At 49.0% G+C, this 17,246-nt stretch overlaps 2 protein-coding genes across 2 annotated transcripts; both read right to left on the bottom strand.

Annotated features, from left to right (window-relative positions):
- Nucleotides 1-1,373: 1,373 nt before the first annotated feature.
- On the bottom strand, nucleotides 1,374-9,470 carry LOC308044717 (zona pellucida sperm-binding protein 3-like; the record flags this gene model as incomplete). Its single annotated transcript, XM_080351585.1, has 8 exons — nucleotides 1,374-6,085; nucleotides 6,273-6,364; nucleotides 6,736-6,856; nucleotides 6,953-7,130; nucleotides 7,351-7,454; nucleotides 7,532-7,650; nucleotides 7,993-8,241; nucleotides 9,405-9,470. 8 exons carry the CDS (start codon nucleotides 9,468-9,470, stop codon nucleotides 5,842-5,844), a joined length of 1,173 nt encoding a protein of 390 aa, XP_080207711.1. The 3' UTR covers nucleotides 1,374-5,841.
- A 2,725-nt stretch (nucleotides 9,471-12,195) lies between these two features.
- On the bottom strand, nucleotides 12,196-15,389 carry FBXL22 (F-box and leucine rich repeat protein 22; the record flags this gene model as incomplete). Its single annotated transcript, XM_080350895.1, has 2 exons — nucleotides 12,196-12,541; nucleotides 15,055-15,389. The coding sequence occupies 2 exons, from the start codon at nucleotides 15,387-15,389 to the stop codon at nucleotides 12,196-12,198; spliced, it is 681 nt and encodes a 226-aa protein (XP_080207021.1).
- Nucleotides 15,390-17,246: the final 1,857 nt, after the last annotated feature.

Here is a 17,246-nt window from a genome sequence, read left to right as displayed (position 1 = left end):
CGTCCCCACTGGCTCCGATCCCGCCGCGGCCCCTTCGGGAGAGCGCGGGACCTGGCCCCGTTGCCATAGTCCCGGCAGGCGGTGTTGGGTCCCGGTTAGGGCGGCCGGAGGATCCCCAGCGAGGCCACTCCCGGTCCCAGTTCACTCCCCCAGAGCAAGGAAGCATCGGAGCTCCCGGCCGGGAGGGGCGCCCAGGCCGGGAGCTCTCCAGAGGGGCGCCGCGGCAGAGCAGGAGGACGGGGCGGGACGGTGCTTCCTCCCCTCCCACCGGGCCTCTCCTCCCCGAGCCGTGGCGGAGGGATCGGGGCCTCCGGGGGCAGCGGAGCCGGGCGGGGGCGGATTGAAGAGGCGGGCCGCGATTGGGTGGAGCGGGAACTGGCGGGGGGCTGGGATTGGCGGAGCAGTCGGGCGGGGCCGAACCGGAGCATATAAAAGGCGTGCCTGAGGGGCTGTCAGTACGAAGGGCGGCTGTGGCGGGCTGGCGGTCGGAGCCGTTGCTGTGGAGCTGAGGCGCGCCGGTGAGCGGGGCAGCGCTGGCTGGCGGCGGGACCTCAGTTCGCGAGGGCGGGCACGCGATTCGTGTCAGAGGCGGTGGCTGGGAGCAGGAGCGGCGCGGCCGCGCTCCCCGGGCAGGAGGCGGGCGGGGGGGGAGCGGGTCCCCGTCCCAGCCGCTGCTCCCCGCTTGTGTCAAGCAGCAGCGGCCCCGGAGGTCGATGCGGTGCCGAGCGGATCCCGGGCCCGCAGGGGCGGTGAGGGGCCCGGTCCTGAGTGGGGACGCAGCGGGAGCGGAGGGGGGACCGGGGAAGGCCCGTGCGGGGCCGAAGGGACCGGGCCCGGCTCCCCGCGGCGGCTGCGGATGGGGTGGCGGCGCTTAAATAATGTAACTAAAGATAATAAACTATTACTATTTTATTATAAGCATAGTGTATAACGGTGACACAATAATAATAAAGTCCAATAAAGTTTCCCGGGAAAGGTGCTGCCCCTGCCCGTTCCTCCCCGGGCAGGTGCCCCCAGTTCACAAGCACTTCGGGTTCGCCCCCCATCACCCCGGGGGTTCCAGCCCCAAAGGGGGATCCCGCTGTTCGCAGAGCCGGGAGCGGAGCCGCAGGGCTGCGCTTCGGGACTGGTTCGGGCTCAGCCCCGGCCCGAGCGCTGCCCGCGGGGATGCGAACCGGAGATCCAGCGGCCGCTCCGGCCCGGGCTGGGCGAGGTGGGCGGGGCATAGAGGGGCTGGGCCAGCCACCAACGCCTGCGATTGGCTGGGAGGCCAAGGCTCTATTCAGGGCCGGCCAATCAAATGGGGACAGTGGTGACATCTCGTATTGATACGTGAGTGGTGACAGTGATTGACAACCTTGTCAACAGCCCGCAGCGCTGCTGGGAGCCCCGTGAGCAGCTGCCGGAGGAAGGAGCTGGATTCTAGAGCTGAAGCTGAGACAGCACAGAGCTGAAATCACACCGAGGTACATAGAGCTGGAGCTGAAATGAAGACACTGGGACAGCGGGCGGAGCTGAAATACCTTAAAGACGGAGCTGACACGAGGCAGAGCTGGAGCTGAACTGATGGAGAGCTGGAGGTGAAATAAAGATCGTATGGCAGGGGCTGAAATAAAATCTATAGGGCTGGAGCTGAAATAAAGCTTGTGGGAAAGGGTCAGGAACTGAAAAATCACTGCAGGACGTGGGCTGAAATAAAGCTTGTGGGAAAAATACTGGAGCTGAACAATCACTGTAGGGCCTGAGCTGCAGCATCCCAGAGCTGAACTGCAGCCGGGAGCTGCGGAGCTGAGAGAAACCTGCGGGGCTGGAGCTGAACTGATGGAGACCTGGAGCTGAAATGAAGAATCTGTGGTGGGAGCTGGAGCTGAAATAAAATCTATAGGGCTGGAGCTGAAATAAAGCTTGTGGGAAAGGGTCAGGAACCGAAAAATCACTGCAGGATGTGGGCTGAAATAAAGCTTGTGGGAAAAATACTGGAGCTGGAAAATCACTGTAGGGCCTGAGCTGAAAAATCACGGTAGGGCTGGAGCTGAAAGAAAGCTTGTGGGAAAATGGGCTGGAGCTGGAAAATCACTGTAGGACCTGAGCTGCAACATCCCAGAGCTGAACTGCAGCCGGGAGCTGCGGAGCTGAGAGAAACCTGCGGGGCTGGAGCTGAACTGATGGAGACCTGGAGCTGAAATGAAGAGTCTGCGGCAGGAGCTGGAGCTGAAATAAAATCTATAGGGATGGAGCTGAAAAAAAAAAAAATCACTTTAGGGCCTGAGCTGAAATCTCACAGAGTTAAACAAAAATAAAGCTTGTGGGGAAAAAAAAGGGGGTTGGGCTGAAACAAATATATAGGGATGGGGCTTAAATAAAGATCTTGGAGCTGGAGCTGAAATAAGGATCTTGGGGAAGGAGCTGGAGCTGAAACACCATAGGGCAGGAGCTGAATTTAAATCTATAGGGTTGGAGCTGAAAAAAATCACTGCAGATCTGGAGCTGAAATAAAGCTTGTGGGAAAAACACTGGAGCTGAAAAATCACTGTAGAGCCTGAGCTGAAAAATCACTATAGGGCTGGAGCTGATGCAATAAAGCTTGTGGGAAAATACCAGAGCTGAAAAATCACTGCGGGGCTGGAGCTGCGACATCCCAGAGCTGAACTGCAGCCGGGAGCTGCGGAGCTGAGAGAAACCTGTGGGGCTGGAGCTGAACTGATGGAGACCTGGAGCTGAACTGAAGAGTCTGCAGGATGGATGGAGCTGAAATAAAATCTATAGGGCTGGAGCTGAAAAATCACTGTAGGGCCTGAGCTGAAATCTCACAGAGTTAAAAAAAAAATAAAAGAAATAAAGCTTGTGGGGAAAAAGGGGCCAGAGCTGAAACAAATATATAGGGATGGGGCTTAAATAAAGATCTTGGGGAAGGGGCTGGAGCTGAAATAAAATCTATAGGGTTGGAGCTGAACAAAATCACTGCAGATCTGGAGCTGATGCAATAAAGCTTGTGGGAAAAACACTGGAGCTGAAAAATCACTGTAGGGCCTGAGCTGCAACATCCCAGAGCTGAACTGCAGCCGGGAGCTGCGGAGCTGAGAGAAACCTGCGGGGCTGGAGCTGAACTGATGGAGACCTGGAGCTGAAATAAGATCTATAGGGTTGGAGCTGAAAAAAAGTCACTGTAGGGCTGGAGCTGAAATAAAGCTTGTGGGAAAAATACTGGAGCTGAAAAAAATCACTGTAGGGCCAGAGATGCAACATCCCTGAGCTGCAGAGTGGAGCCACAGAGCTGAGAGAAACCTGCAGGGCTGGAGCTGAACTGACAGAGACCTGGAGCTGAAATGAAGAGTCTGCAGCAGGAGCTGGAGCTGAAATAAAATCTATAGGGCCTGAGCTGAAATAAAGCTTGTTGGAAAGGGTCAGGAACTGAAAAATCACTGCAGGATGTGGGCTGAAATAAAGCTTGTGGGAAAAATACTGGAGCTGGAAAATCACTGTAGGGCTGGAGCTGAAGTAAAGCTTGTGGGAAAATGGGCTGGAGCTGAAAAATCACTGTAGGGCCTGAGCTGCAACATCCCAGAGCTGAACTGCAGCCGGGAGCTGCGGAGCTGAGAGAAACCTGCGGGGCTGGAGCTGAACTGATGGAGACCTGGAGCTGAACTGAAGAGTCTGCAGCATGGATGGAGCTGAAATAAAATCTATAGGGCTGGAGCTGAAAAATCACTGTAGGGCCTGAGCTGAAATCTCACAGAGTTAAAAAAAAAAAAAAAGAAATAAAGCTTATGGGTAAAAAAGGGGCCAGAGCTGAAACAAATATATAGGGATGGGGCTTAAATAAAGATCTTGGGGCTGGAGCTGAAATAAGGATCTTGGGGAAGGGGCTGGAGCTGAAATAAAATCTATAGGGTTGGAGCTGAAAAAAAAAAAAAAAAATCACTGCAGATCTGGAGCTCAAATAAAGCTTGTGGGAAAAACACTGGAGCTGAAAAATCACTGTAGGGCCTGAGCTGCAACATCCCAGAGCTGAACTGCAGCCGGGAGCTGTGGAGCTGAGAGAAACCTGCGGGGCTGGAGCTGAACTGATGGAGACCTGGAGCTGAACTGAAGAGTCTGCAGCATGGATGGAGCTGAAATAAAATCTATAGGGCTGGAGCTGAAAAATCACTGTAGGGCCTGAGCTGAAATCTCACAGAGTTAAAAAAAAAAAAAAAGAAATAAAGCTTATGGGTAAAAAAGGGGCCAGAGCTGAAACAAATATATAGGGATGGGGCTTAAATAAAGATCTTGGGGCTGGAGCTGAAATAAGGATCTTGGGGAAGGGGCTGGAGCTGAAATAAAATCTATAGGGTTGGAGCTGAAAAAAAAAAAAAAAAATCACTGCAGATCTGGAGCTCAAATAAAGCTTGTGGGAAAAACACTGGAGCTGAAAAATCACTGTAGGGCCTGAGCTGCAACATCCCAGAGCTGAACTGCAGCCGGGAGCTGCGGAGCTGAGAGAAACCTGCGGGGCTGGAGCTGAACTGATGGAGACCTGGAGCTGAACTGAAGAATCTGCAGCATGGATGGAGCTGAAATAAAATCTATAGGGCTGGAGCTGAAAAATCACTGTAGGGCTGGAGCTGAAATCTCACAGAGTTAAAAAAAAAAATAAAGCTTGTGGGAAAAAGGGAGTTGGGGCTGAAACAAATCTATAGGGATGGGGCTTAAATAAAGATCTTGGGGCTGGAGCTGAAACACCATAGGGCAGGAGCTGAAAAAATTCACTGTAGAGCTGGAGCTGAAATAAAGCTTGTGGGAATAATACTGGAGTTGAACACACCTCTGTAGGGTTGGAGCTGAGAAATCACTATAGGTCAATCACTGCGGGGCTGGAGCTGCGGCATCCCAGAGCTGAACTGCAGCTGGGAGCTGCGGAGCCAAGAGAAACCTGCGGGGCTGGAGCTGAACTGACAGAGACCTGGAGCTGAAATGAAGAGTCTGTGGCAGGAGCCGAAGTAAAATCTATAGGGATGGGGCTGATATAAAGCTTGTGGGAAAAGGGCTCGAGCTGAAAAAAAAAAAAAAAAAAAAAAAAAAAAAAAATCACTGTAGGGCCTGAACTGCAACCTCCCAGAGCTGCCCTGCAGATGGGGGCCTCCCTCTGTCCCAAGCAGTACCCAGCCCCCAAGCCCCAAGTTGTTTTCCCTTCCTCAGCCAGCACAGCTTGATTTCTCCTTTCCTCATCCAGAAAAAAATGGATTTCTCTCCCGGAAGCAGGCAGGAGGAGAGGGGTTCAACTCTTACTACACCCTTAGCTGGTTGAGTAAAGAGCTACCAGCATGGAGAAGACCCAAGAAGCTCCACATGAAGGTAAAATGTTTTGAGACTAAAACACAACTCCATAGTTCTAGAGATAAGAAAACACAAATACTTCTCCACTCCCCCCACAAAGCCTCTCACAATCCTTCAGTTTGTTTTTCTTTTTTTATTGGACATACTACAAAAGCTGAAACAAGTGACTTAAAGAGGGTTGCTGGGTTTCTGGCAGGCAGGCAGAGCTCCTACAACAGCAAGGACCACCATGACTAAACCAGCAGCAACTGCAGCCAGCTCCAATAACATCCACAAGTGACCTGCATCTAGGAAGGAAAAGTAAGGAGGTGGTTATGGCCAGAGCCAGGACCTGCCACACAAACCTCCCCCTTCCCTGGGTTTGCTCTACCTTGCGGAGGTGCCCTCTTAACTGGGTGATCCTGCCAGCTGTGGATGAAGAGAGGTCCAACCACAACATCTGCTTCTCTCACCAAGGGATCTGAAAGAGAGGATCTTTGAGCTCTCACTAGCTTGTCTGGACATCTGGCTCTCCCAAGTCTTGTATCAGCACGAAGGAGCCAACAGGTCATGAGGGATCTCCAGCCACCCAGCTCTGAGCAAGTTGTCGCAATGGCCAGAAGCCCCAGAAGCAAGCCAAGACCTACCGAGTTCGGAGGGCTGTTCTCTCCGGACACGTCCTCCTTGCCATCGGGAGGGAGCATGGAGCCTCCTGGAGTGGCTGGCAAAGCCACAGCTCCTCATCTCACAGCAGGAGCAGATATCCTGGGTGCCTTCCACAGGATCCCAGCTAGAAAAGAGCTTGGTCACCAGCCTACCCTGTGGTAGGGATCCCTCACATGCTTTGAGGTGTCCCAAGAGAGACCCAAACCCTCCCAAATGCAGATGGCAAACCCCTCCTTCCTGGAAGGTGACACACACTAGATGAGAAGCCCAAGCTCTTTGCCTCTGTTCAAGCCGCTGTTCCAACTACTCACAGGTTGCTGGCTTTGTTGAAGGAGCAAGCCTTGTTCAGAGGGTCTGGATCTTGGTCAGCTGGGGAGACCTTCAGGTGGCAGGTGATGTAGATCTGGAGAGGCCAGGCAGAACAGAGGGGTCAGGCTTTCACATGCACCATGAAGCTGGTCTCTAACAGGACCACCCTCTCCCTGGAGCAGCTCAACCCCACCCTGCTGCCTTCAAGCCACTCCGGGATTCAGATACCGAAGCTCATCAGAAGGGCTTGTCTTGACCAGTATCAGAACTGGTCTCCAAGGAATATCCTCAGCTCAGAGAACTGTGACCCAGAAGCAGTAATATAGAGTGATCTCATTTTGAGGTTGCTGTGAGGCAATTGCCTTGGGAATGTAATCCTAGACAAAACCACATTGACATTGTTAATGGAATGAGGCTACAACCCCACCTAGACCAGGGAGTTCACTTGCTTTAGGAAGGACTTACCAGGTTGCTGGAGCCTCCTGCAAACTTGAACGCATCTACTGCAAACTGAAGCACATCTGGCCTGGGCCTTGGGGATATAAAAGCTGAGCTGGCATCATCCAGTTGCCCATCCACCAAGCACCTAGACACAAAAGCAAGGGCCAGGATGATCCCACTGTCAGAGATATCCATCACCTGCAGAAAGGTACCTCTAAACAAGGGCACAGCCAGCTCTCACCCACTGAAGTCAATGAAGGCATACTGGGGAGAAGAGCTCCTGGCTGGGGCTGGGGTGGCCACACAGCTATCCACAAAAAGCCTCAGAGGTGCATGGTTCTCTGTGTTGACACCAGCTTGGAAGTGGAGGACCTCTCCCAGTTGAAACACAGTGGAGACTCTCTCAGCACTCCAGTCATCTGGAAGGAGAGAGGTCACACCAGGCAGCAGCTTGTTCTTCACTGCTTCCCCCCAAGGAAACCCCAATGGGCACAAAGCCCTGAGTACTCACCAAAACTCTACCCAACCCCAGGTGTTCCAGGAGCACTGGGGTGATAACAGCACCAGCTGTGTCACCCAGCAGAAGCACGGCCATCCCAGGGTGCTGTGCACAAGAGGAGACCCTCACCCAAAACCTACCATTCATGAGGCGCAGGGAGAAGGGTAGCTTCTCCTCGGAGCCCAGGGTGGAACGAAAAGGCATCCACGTGGGATTGACAGCATTGCTGCTCACGTTGGCCTTCCTGGGGAAGAGATGCCCACGGTTAAATGCTCTGGGGCAGCAGAAGGGCTTGCCTGGTACCCACCTCCGTCAGCTCACCTTGGGTAGTGGCACTCGATAGGGACCACGGCAGGGCTGGTGCGGATGATGACAGGGTTGCTGGCAGGAACTGGCTTGTAGTTTAAGCTCGTGCTGTAGATCAGAGCATCAGGAGTCACCTGGGGAAAGACAAGACCCATTATCCAGTCACTGTTCCCCAGCAACACACACAGAGCAGCACATTTAAGCCCAGAGACTCAGAGCTGAGATGTTTCTTCTGGAACGTTCAGACACATCTATATTCACCAGGAAACAACTAATTTCTCTGCCTGTTGCACACCCTTCACTGCACACACATCCCCAGAGAAGACAGCCCAGCTTCTGCTGCCCTTGGAAGGCAGACTGAGATGTTCAGCTGCTAGGAAAAGCTTTAGAACATTTCCCCAAGCCCAAATACACCACAGCCCCCTGCCAGCCTCAGCACCCCAAGATGCAGCCCCACCCTCGGGCCCCAGCCTTACCCTGAGGGTGCTGCCGCACTCGTGCAGCCCGGCCACGAAGGTCACGGTGGTGTCAGCAGAGCCCTGGGCCGCAGGCAGGCAGGCGGCCGGGCCCAGGGTCAGCTCCGCAGCCCTGACCAGCCGCCCTGTGCCAAAGAGGTCCCTGTGCACCGTGACCACCACCTGCGCCTCGTGGCACCGCACGGCCACGGGGTGCAGAGGGGCGGCAGCCTGGAGCTGAGAGATGTCCACCCACGCCCATGGGGAGGGCTGGGGGAAGGCACGGGGCTGCCCCACGTCCCCTCTGTGCCCCCAGAGCTCTGCCTCCCGTCCAGGGAGGCTCCAGGGGCTGTAAGCAGCCACCTCCCCCAGAACCCAGCAGAAAAGAGCAAACCCCAGGCTGCTTCCAGGCCTCATCCTGCCCACCAGGGTCCAGCACAAAGAGCAGCTCCTCCCCAGGGCCTTTTATAGCCCACACCTCCTACAGCCCAGGGGATGCTCAGGTCCTCAGGGCAACTGGCAACACCTGTGAGCACTCAGTTACCTGCTCTAATTAACTAATTAAGTGCTGGATGGGGTCCCTTGCTCACAGGAGAGATATTGAGTTTGCTGTGCAGCCAATTGCAGTTTTCTCTCTTGTTTTTTTTTGGTAGCAACCAGCTCTGTAAGATCCATAGAGATGTGTCCCAACTCCAAACCATATGTTCCAACTCTAGACCATGTGTCCCACCCCCAGACCATGGGTCCTTCTGCTGTGAGGTCTCTGGGGATGGTGTGGAGGGTGACACTTCCAGATCCTCTCTGTGCCCAGCATGGGGTTTAAGAGCCTCAGGACCAGGGGTCAGCTCTAGGGGGAAGAAACCACCCGGTCATGTTAATATCTTTATAAAATAAATGGCACCCTGGGGATCCTCCAGTGTCTGATACAGAGCTGTGTGTGGGGAGCAGCCTCTACAGCCAGAGGAGAGCAGACCCCATTGCAAGGATTAGGGTTTATCTGACAGGATTTTTAATTGCTGTTTACAATCTGCAAGTGGGTTATTTTTAATCAGGGAAATTCTCCCGTGACATCAGGATTATGAGGCTTTTTAGCTGTATTGTAGAGCGCTAGTGATGCTTTTTTAAATTGTGTATGTCTGTTTCCTCCTTTTAATTAACATTAAGCACATATGTGTCTTTGCCCCTTCCTTTCTTGTATCTGCAAGAGATTTGGCACTTCGAAAGCACGGGGTGTAGTGTGCACACACAGGACAACATGCACACGTTAACCTCGGTGGTTCTGGGGCTTAACGAGCATACACAGGGTGGTCATTTTGTACACACGTAGTATAACGAATCTGTTGCTTCGTGTTCGTGTTGCAGCTGCTGTGCCTGCTGACAGCCAGGTGCTGCTCGCTCCGTGTATGCAGTAAGCTCCCTTATGAAACCCTCACGCTCACTGCGCAGATGCGATACAGCAAATGTAAATGTACACAGTAGATCGGTTGCTTCAGGGACATCGCGGACTTAATATTGTTGGGAAAAATAGCGGGTTTGTGTTTGCATAGTACACACAGAAAGATGTGAGAAGAGGTGCAAAAAAATCCCAGTGAACATGATCTGCTGCTACCAAGACCTTCTGTGGGTTTTTTGCAAAGGAAAACTGCCAGCAGAGGGTGCATGAGTTATGCTGGTGGGATGCGTACGTCCCAAGATTTGTAGGATTAAAGTATTCTGAACCCTCTAATGTAGCTGTATATTTTATATTTGGAGCTTTACCTTCTTCAGATTGTCTAAAGCCGTTTACTGCATTGGAAAACTGTCTTTTAGGCAGTAAATATTTTGCCGTCCAGCACTTATATCCTCAAATTGATAGAAAGCATCAACCCAAATGTATCCACCCAATCAAAAATATTTTATGAATTAAAATTCTGTTATTTTTGTGCATCTCATATGCTAATCTTCAGTCTTGGGGTTCGCATCTGTTTAACCACATTGAAATAAAGGGGAGGAAAAGCGACATGAATTCAGGACTGTTAAGAATAAAAATGGGTCTTGATTGCAACTTGTGTGTGATAACCTGATGCAGCTTCCAAGTAGATACGTTCATTTATGACACCTTTTTTTTCATATGTTCATAAAATGATGGCAAACAAGCCTTCCTCTCCCTGGCTACTCAGAGTCAGGGTCTGCGAGGAGTCAAAAATGTTTCAGCAATGATACGAGAACTTTTAACAGAACTCAAAAGGCTTGGAACTGAAGAAAAGGTTAACGTCTGTCCTTCCCATCTGCGCTTCCAGTTTCATTCCTTACTGTGTAGTGCATAAGGGTCTTAGATTTGAGAAATAATTTCATGAAATACCAGAACATTACAGTCTCATGCCATTAAATATCTTTAAGTTGTGAAGAAACAATCATGAAATTATTTTATTTGTCTTCTGGGTGAGCACTTCTTACAGATACTCAGACCAACCGAGGGTTTCTCTAGAATTTCAGCTGTGTTTGACTAAGTTTCTGTAATGCTGTGATTTATTTCTTAGCTCAGACAAATCAGAGTACCAAAAGATATCTGTGGATCAATTAAGCAGAATGGAAAGGAGGAGTAAGTATATTCACTTCTGTTGAGAGCTGTAAAGTCCTCTTTCCATTTCTGATGTGACACATAAGGAATGTTTTTGGGAGCTCATAGCCAGCTCATCAGTTCTTGCAGAGGAAAGAATAAGCCCTAGGAATATAGTCTATTAAAATAAAGTGTGGGGTTTGAGTTGGGGTGCTTTTAAAAAGGCATGCTATAGCTCAAACAAAAAACCTGAATAATCCAAACCTCGCAATGTTTTTTCTGTGTTGTTATACTGAGACAGACTGAAGAAGTGCAGCTTCTGCAGTGCGGCTGACTGGGTGAGGTGGTGCTCAGAAATGTCCACCTTTCCTCAGGCAGAAATCCACCAGCGTGTGAAAAGCCTTGGAATGTGGTGTTGCCGGTTGCGAGTACTCGATACCACAATCAAATCCCAGTGTGTTCTATCAAGGCAAATTTTATATGGCAGAATTAAACTGTGCCGGCCTTTTGTGTCAAATTTTGCAGACGATGCCACGGCAACCCTTTATTAAAAAACAAAAGAAGTTGTTTCACTTCCGTGTGGCAGAGCAGCATGCAGGAAAGTCACAGCCTTGTGGTTTGGGATGAAAATAGCTATTTGGTTTGTCTTTTGCAGTGAGAAATGGGGTGCTTCTGTAGGTCTGGACTGTAGTGTGTTCCTAATTTAACATTTAAAGCTATAGGTTGTAAGTCACTGTCTTTTCCTGTAGGTTAGTTACGTAAACTAGCATTTGTTCATATTGTGCTTCCTTTAATGCCAACTTCAAAAAATCTTTGCATATCTTGTCAAAGTACATCATGCAGAGGGTAAAACTGTGTTTTGCACACGCTGCCGTGCATCCCTCATTTAATAAATAAGCCTAACAAATTGGCTACAAATGTTAATCGCTGAGCAAGTGTCGGTTGTCAGGTACTCTGCTTTTGCTAGAAACATCTTAGGTGGTGTGCTTATTGGCCTCAGCAGAGGGAATGACCATATGGATAAACCCTTTCACAGATCTTTGTTAATAACTCTCTCTCTGAAATTGATGTAACTCATACAGTGACTCTATCTGCCGTGGCTTTATGCCCTTTCCCGTTACATAAGGAGCGCAGAAAGCGAGGGGGTCTGGTCCCAACCTCACGACTCAACAGGAGGGTTCTCTTTGCATCTCCTGACTCGGTGTGAATTGTTCAAACTCAATTCTAACTCCATTCGCCTTTGTATGTTTCTTCCATGCAGTAATCAATAAGGGGAACCTTGCCATCAGGCTTACTAAACCTTGTCAAAGCACTGTTAAAATTTATTAAATTCTATCAAATTTATTGAACTCTGTCAAATTACCATTTTTACCGCAATACAACATATTGCTGCTTCTCTTCTGAGTGAGGTGCATTCCGCTCAGCTGCGACATGAGGGTTTCAAAGTTGAAGTTTTCAGCCTTAATCAGGTCTGGCATTCGTGGCAGCAACGCAGGGTTTTCCAGTTTCAAAGAACAGAATGCAAACAGGTTTTTCCTCAAGACCCCAGTGGAGACGCTGCAGCCTTTACAACCATTTGTAAATGCAGGAAAGCAGCCACGGTTCATTGAAGCTACAGTGCCTGAGAGGAGAGTGGAACTCAGGTAAAACACCCACATTGACCCAGTTTATGCAATTTGTTGCACTTAAAGCTGAACCAATTTTCGCGATGCCTTTTCAAGCGTCAACTTTTTTTCTGGCTTATTGTCTGGAATCATGTCAGCACTTCTCTCCGCTCTCAGCGTTACCGAAGGACGTTTTTCCCTGACTCTCTCCAGACCGGCCCGTGTTATGTTCCGGCAGAAATCCACGTGGAGCGTTCGCAGCGATCCCCCGTGCAGGGTCACCGCTTCCAGCGTCCGGTCAGTGATCCGCACGCAGTTCTCCAGTTTGAGTGTCCTGAGGTTTGGGCAGTTCTTGAGGAGAAGCAAGATGCAATCGTCTGTAATGTGGCCACATCCTGACAGCGTCAGAGACAGCAGGTTTGGACATCTGAAAACATGATGGTTGCAGGTGAGATGAGGGGAAAAATACATAATGGAGCTTGGAGAGGCTCGTATTGTCAAGAATAAATACAGAAGTTAGAAAAATACCTCCTCTTCCATCAGGAGGGGTAAGAAAGCATGGGTTTAAGTGGGGACATAGTTAAAATAGATCTTAATTCTCAGCTTTACTAATTGCAAAACTTTTCCTGTTGGTAGCAATGTCTATAGCTCAGCTGACCTAGTGGAGAAGGGGACGCAAATGCCTATTTAAGCCGTAGCTGCATTGTTTTTTCCTAAGGAGCTGCATGGTGCTGCGCTTCTCCAAGTGTGGCAAAGGAAGACCCAGCAGGGACGAGATGTAAGTCAGGATGGACTGGAGGACAAGAGCGCAGAGGCTGCTGTGTGCACATGCTGACTGTGGGCAAGACAGACATTCCTGCTTTTGATTTTACAGGGATTAATGGGTGTGTTTCAGCTCTTCGGGTTTCCTGAATTAGGTGCCAGCCACTACCTGAGAGTGTTGATGTTTGAACCCCACACAGCTCTTCAACCTTCCTTCAAACCATTGAAACTGGTAAGAACTCTGCTGCGAAACAGTGACACAGCAAACAAAAAAGCTTTTACTTTGTTGTTACTTGGGTAGATCTGGGAAAGCGCAGAAAGAGCCTGTTCCAAGTCAGTGTGTGATGACTTATACTGACTGTCCTTGTGCGGGAAACTGGAGCAGACCAGTTACTGCCCGCTGTTGTGCTGGATAGAAATGTTTGCGAGGACCCTTGTGCACCCACCTGCCAGGCCTTTAGTACAGAGTGTTTGGTGCTGGCCTGCCCCTCTGCAGGGAGCAGCAGCTCAGCTGAGCCAGCCATTAGCTCAGTGCAGCTTATTGTCTCTCTGATGGCTCAGGACTCCATTAGACTCTGTCGTTGTGAGGAAAACTGATGGCAGCAACGCCGATGACCTTGTGGGACCTTTGTACAGAACTCTCAGCCCGCCTCCCTCCTGTAGGAGCTGATCTGTGCCCAGCCAGTGCTGGGTTTGGGGTGCAGAGCAGCAGCGGGGCAAACAAGGGGCTGGGCCAGCACTGCAGCATGTGTGCTGCTTAAAAACTCCTACGTGGAACATTCCTCTTTCTCCACACCCCCTGCAGCCCCCAGCTGCTGCCTGACTTCACCTTCTGAGCAACATCATGTCAGCTGCACCACCTCCTTTTTCTTTACTCTTTTCCTTCACACTTATGAACAGTTAGAGAAACAAATGTTTTAAAGTAGGCAAGGTCAGGAAAGGCTCTGACCTGCCATCTCCTGTGGCTTCATTCTCCGCACAGAACGCTGTTTTGTTCAGATGGAAATACTTTCAGTGGGTTGCTGCAAAAAATAAAAGGCAGTAACTTGTCTTAGGAAGGCTAAAAAGGATGAGAAGGGAGCAGGGGTGACTGCCAATATTGAACTGTCTTTTGGAGCTCAGTTTAAGTTGTGGAAACAAACCCATGTCAGGCTGAAAGACATTTGTGGATTTTTTTATGGACTTGCTTACTACTCAGGCTTTGCTTTGAATTTTTGTCCAGCAACCAGTTTGGGGTTATGGATTCTGCAGAGGAGAAAGGCACTCGAACTACTTCTGCAAAGCTATGGTCTTGCGTCCTCTTTCTGAATCCTAATTCGTGACGGCAAAAAAATTGTAAATACTTAAGTGTGGCCTCACGGTAGATATTCCAGTACCTAAATGAGGGACTACTTCCTCCAACACGCTTGTTTATAGGCACATGTGCTTCCTAATGATACTTTGCTAATTAATCCAAATTTTTATCAGTTGTTCTAAAATAATTACTTCTCAAGTCTGTACTTGCAACTTAATATTCGAATGCACAAGGACATTTCAGTCCTTGTTTTGAGATCGCACTGTTGCTGCTTCTCACCAAGAAAATGTGTCCTGTCAGCGTCCTGAAATCCGTTTGGTTTTTAAAGCCGTTCCTTCCCAAGAGAGCGTTTTGCCTTCCGTGTTGTGGCACAAAGCCGGGGGCCGGCTGGGCACACAGCTGTGCCAGCTCAGCACCGGCACCCGGTTCCTCGTAAGGAAGCTTAGAAAATTCAGTACAAAAGCAGTACTTATTTCTTACAATGAAACAGATTTGGTCCTTAGTAACATGTTTAATGAACTTAGTTTTGTTATGACATCTATTCACTATCTGAAATGACATCTTTCCTCTAGCCCCCTCCTGTACCCCCGACAGTGCTTTGCACTGCTGCACGGATACATTTCAATTAAGCAACAGGCAGCACTGCACTTTCCCATATTAATTATTCACTCTTAAAAAATAAGGAAAAACAGGCTTAAGGAAAGTCAATAAGAAGTATACACTACTGCCACTATAAAACAAATTTAATACTATATCAAAACTGCCAAGTTAGAGCACTCACATACTCAAGTGGTCCATTTTAGGTAGGATGTACGGAGTAAACAGCTCTCAATTCTCTCATTTCAAATACAGCAGAGGTAGAGTTTCACACCCAAAGAACGTACCTGTTGCAAACTTCTAGTAAAAAGTCACTGACAGTGTTTTCATGCCTGTTACAGAAGTCTTTCTGGAAACGGTTTTTCATCCAGTCCTCAATGTTACACACCTTGACTCTCTCCGAGTACCAGCAGATGGATAAGTACTTTAAAGCAGGTCCCAAGAGAAAATTATTCTTCTTTAGTTCCGCTGGAGAATGAAAGTTCAGCAAACACCACAGTGAAGGATCCTGAAACACTTCTAGCAACTGCTGACATGTTTCTGCTAAACTTTTCCTACTATTTTTGTCCAGAAAAGAAAACAGATGTAAAAGGCATTCCCGATTCAGCTGGGTTATATGCATAGTGAGTTACAAAGAAGATTGTCGCTGGCCTTCTGGAGCAAACGGCACTGCTGGAGGGGGTTCCGGAGCACCAGGAGCCTGTTGTACATATATGGTTGTGGAACGGTGTTTATTTTTGGCAAACAACTGGTGCAGACGCTAGGAACAGGGGAAAGAAACATGCATGCAACCAACTGTTGTTGTTTCTACAAGGGAATGGAATGGGCATGTAGAATAGCAGCACTTGGCTGTCAAGAAACGCTTCCTTAAAAGGGATTTCTTTCCTTTTAGGCGCTCCTGAAGTTCTGTGAGGTTCTTGTGCAGCGTTAACGAACCGGGGGCTGGGGACAGGGTGGGGGGTGTAGCCACAGCTGCAAGGAACAGCTCTGCCAGCCTCTCAGGTTTGGAGCACTTGGCATCCTGAGCAGAAGTTTGTCTTTGCAGTGTAAAACGGTTTTAGTCTTGATTTGTTCACTGATTTTTCTAAGGTTGCACTTCAGTTTCATGCTCAGGGACCATTACATTGGATAATGAACGTTCACAAAGAGGTTGTGAAATGAGCTGCAGGCTCCCTGGCTGTTTTAAAGCGCGCACACACACACAGAGCCTGCAGCTTCAATTTACAAGCCTCAGACTTCTGGGCAGTTTCCTGTACAGTTATTTGAATAAACACCGCTAGCTATTTACCCACCTTTTGCGTGAGGAAAGTAACGGTACACAGGAAGACATGCATGGAACAGCAGGTCTATGTTTGGCTGCTCGGAGGCGTGTGCTTTTAAGAGATGTCTTCTATTAACTTGAGTTTCACAAGTTTTCTTGTGCTGTTTAGTGTGTGGTTTAGTTCGTGACTGCAGCCTTGGAACTTTTGGTGGGGAAAGAATATATGGAACTGCTTTACAAATAGAAGTGTTTGTTTTCGAGTAAAGGAAGAAAGTGTAGCTGTAAATCCCTCCTGGGAGAAAAATAAAGCTACAGCAAAGGGCAGGCTGGAATTAAACCAATCAACAGCCCTGCAACTTCCACATTTGTGAACTGAACATGCTCAAGGTAGTATATGCCCATCTATCTGCTGTTAACACAGGAAAATAATACATTCAACTAATTAGTAGATATTAACAGCAAAACAGCCCTGCAGGAATTTTTGAAGTGCCTGGCACATTTTTAGCAGCTGGGCGATTTTATGAACCTACGTATTTTAATTGGGTTTGTTTCAATACATGACAGGGTTGAGGGAGACCAAAAGTTCACCTTTTGCTTCTTACCCTGAGAACGCAGTTTGAAAACCAACTCTGAAAAACAAGACTCCAAATCCATTTGCAGTCTGCAACAATTATTTTAGCTTCTCATCTGGGCTTGAGTAACGTGTATGCAGTGACTCAAAGAAACAGCCATTGCAGATCTCTTTAATTCTTCAGAGTTAGTAATTTTCAGTTATGTACGGTAAGCTGTGCTTAACAATTGCCAGTCTTTTTGGTTTCATATTCTTTGTCATTTAATATTTCCCTTGAAACAAGGAGGAGGTTCCTGCTCCGCACCGGCGGGCAGTGGCATCAGTACTTCATGAAGCCAAGAAAGGGACAGGGATGGCAGATGATTTCACGTACCAGGTAAGCCAGTCACTGGAAAACAGCAGTTACACGGTGTGCCAGCAGCTGTTCTTCTGTGCTCTCAGATTACTATTTTTCAGCTCTTACTCTGTCCCTTCATCCTTCTGAGAACTTACCTTCATTTTTGAGCAGTTTTAAACAGTCGAGACTGATCAGAGTGGTAAGAAACACGGGAATATTATTTGTAAGAAACCAAAGTTACCATTGCTAGGATGGACTCACACCACACAGAGGACACCCGCCAGAATCTGACGTAAGAATGGGTGACAAG

This window comes from Nesoenas mayeri (genome assembly GCF_963082525.1).
Source record: "Nesoenas mayeri genome assembly, chromosome: 11".
Lineage (NCBI taxonomy): Eukaryota > Metazoa > Chordata > Aves > Columbiformes > Columbidae > Nesoenas > Nesoenas mayeri.
The sequence above is the reverse complement of the archived record's forward strand: the minus strand, read 5'-3'. Positions and strand labels throughout refer to the sequence as shown.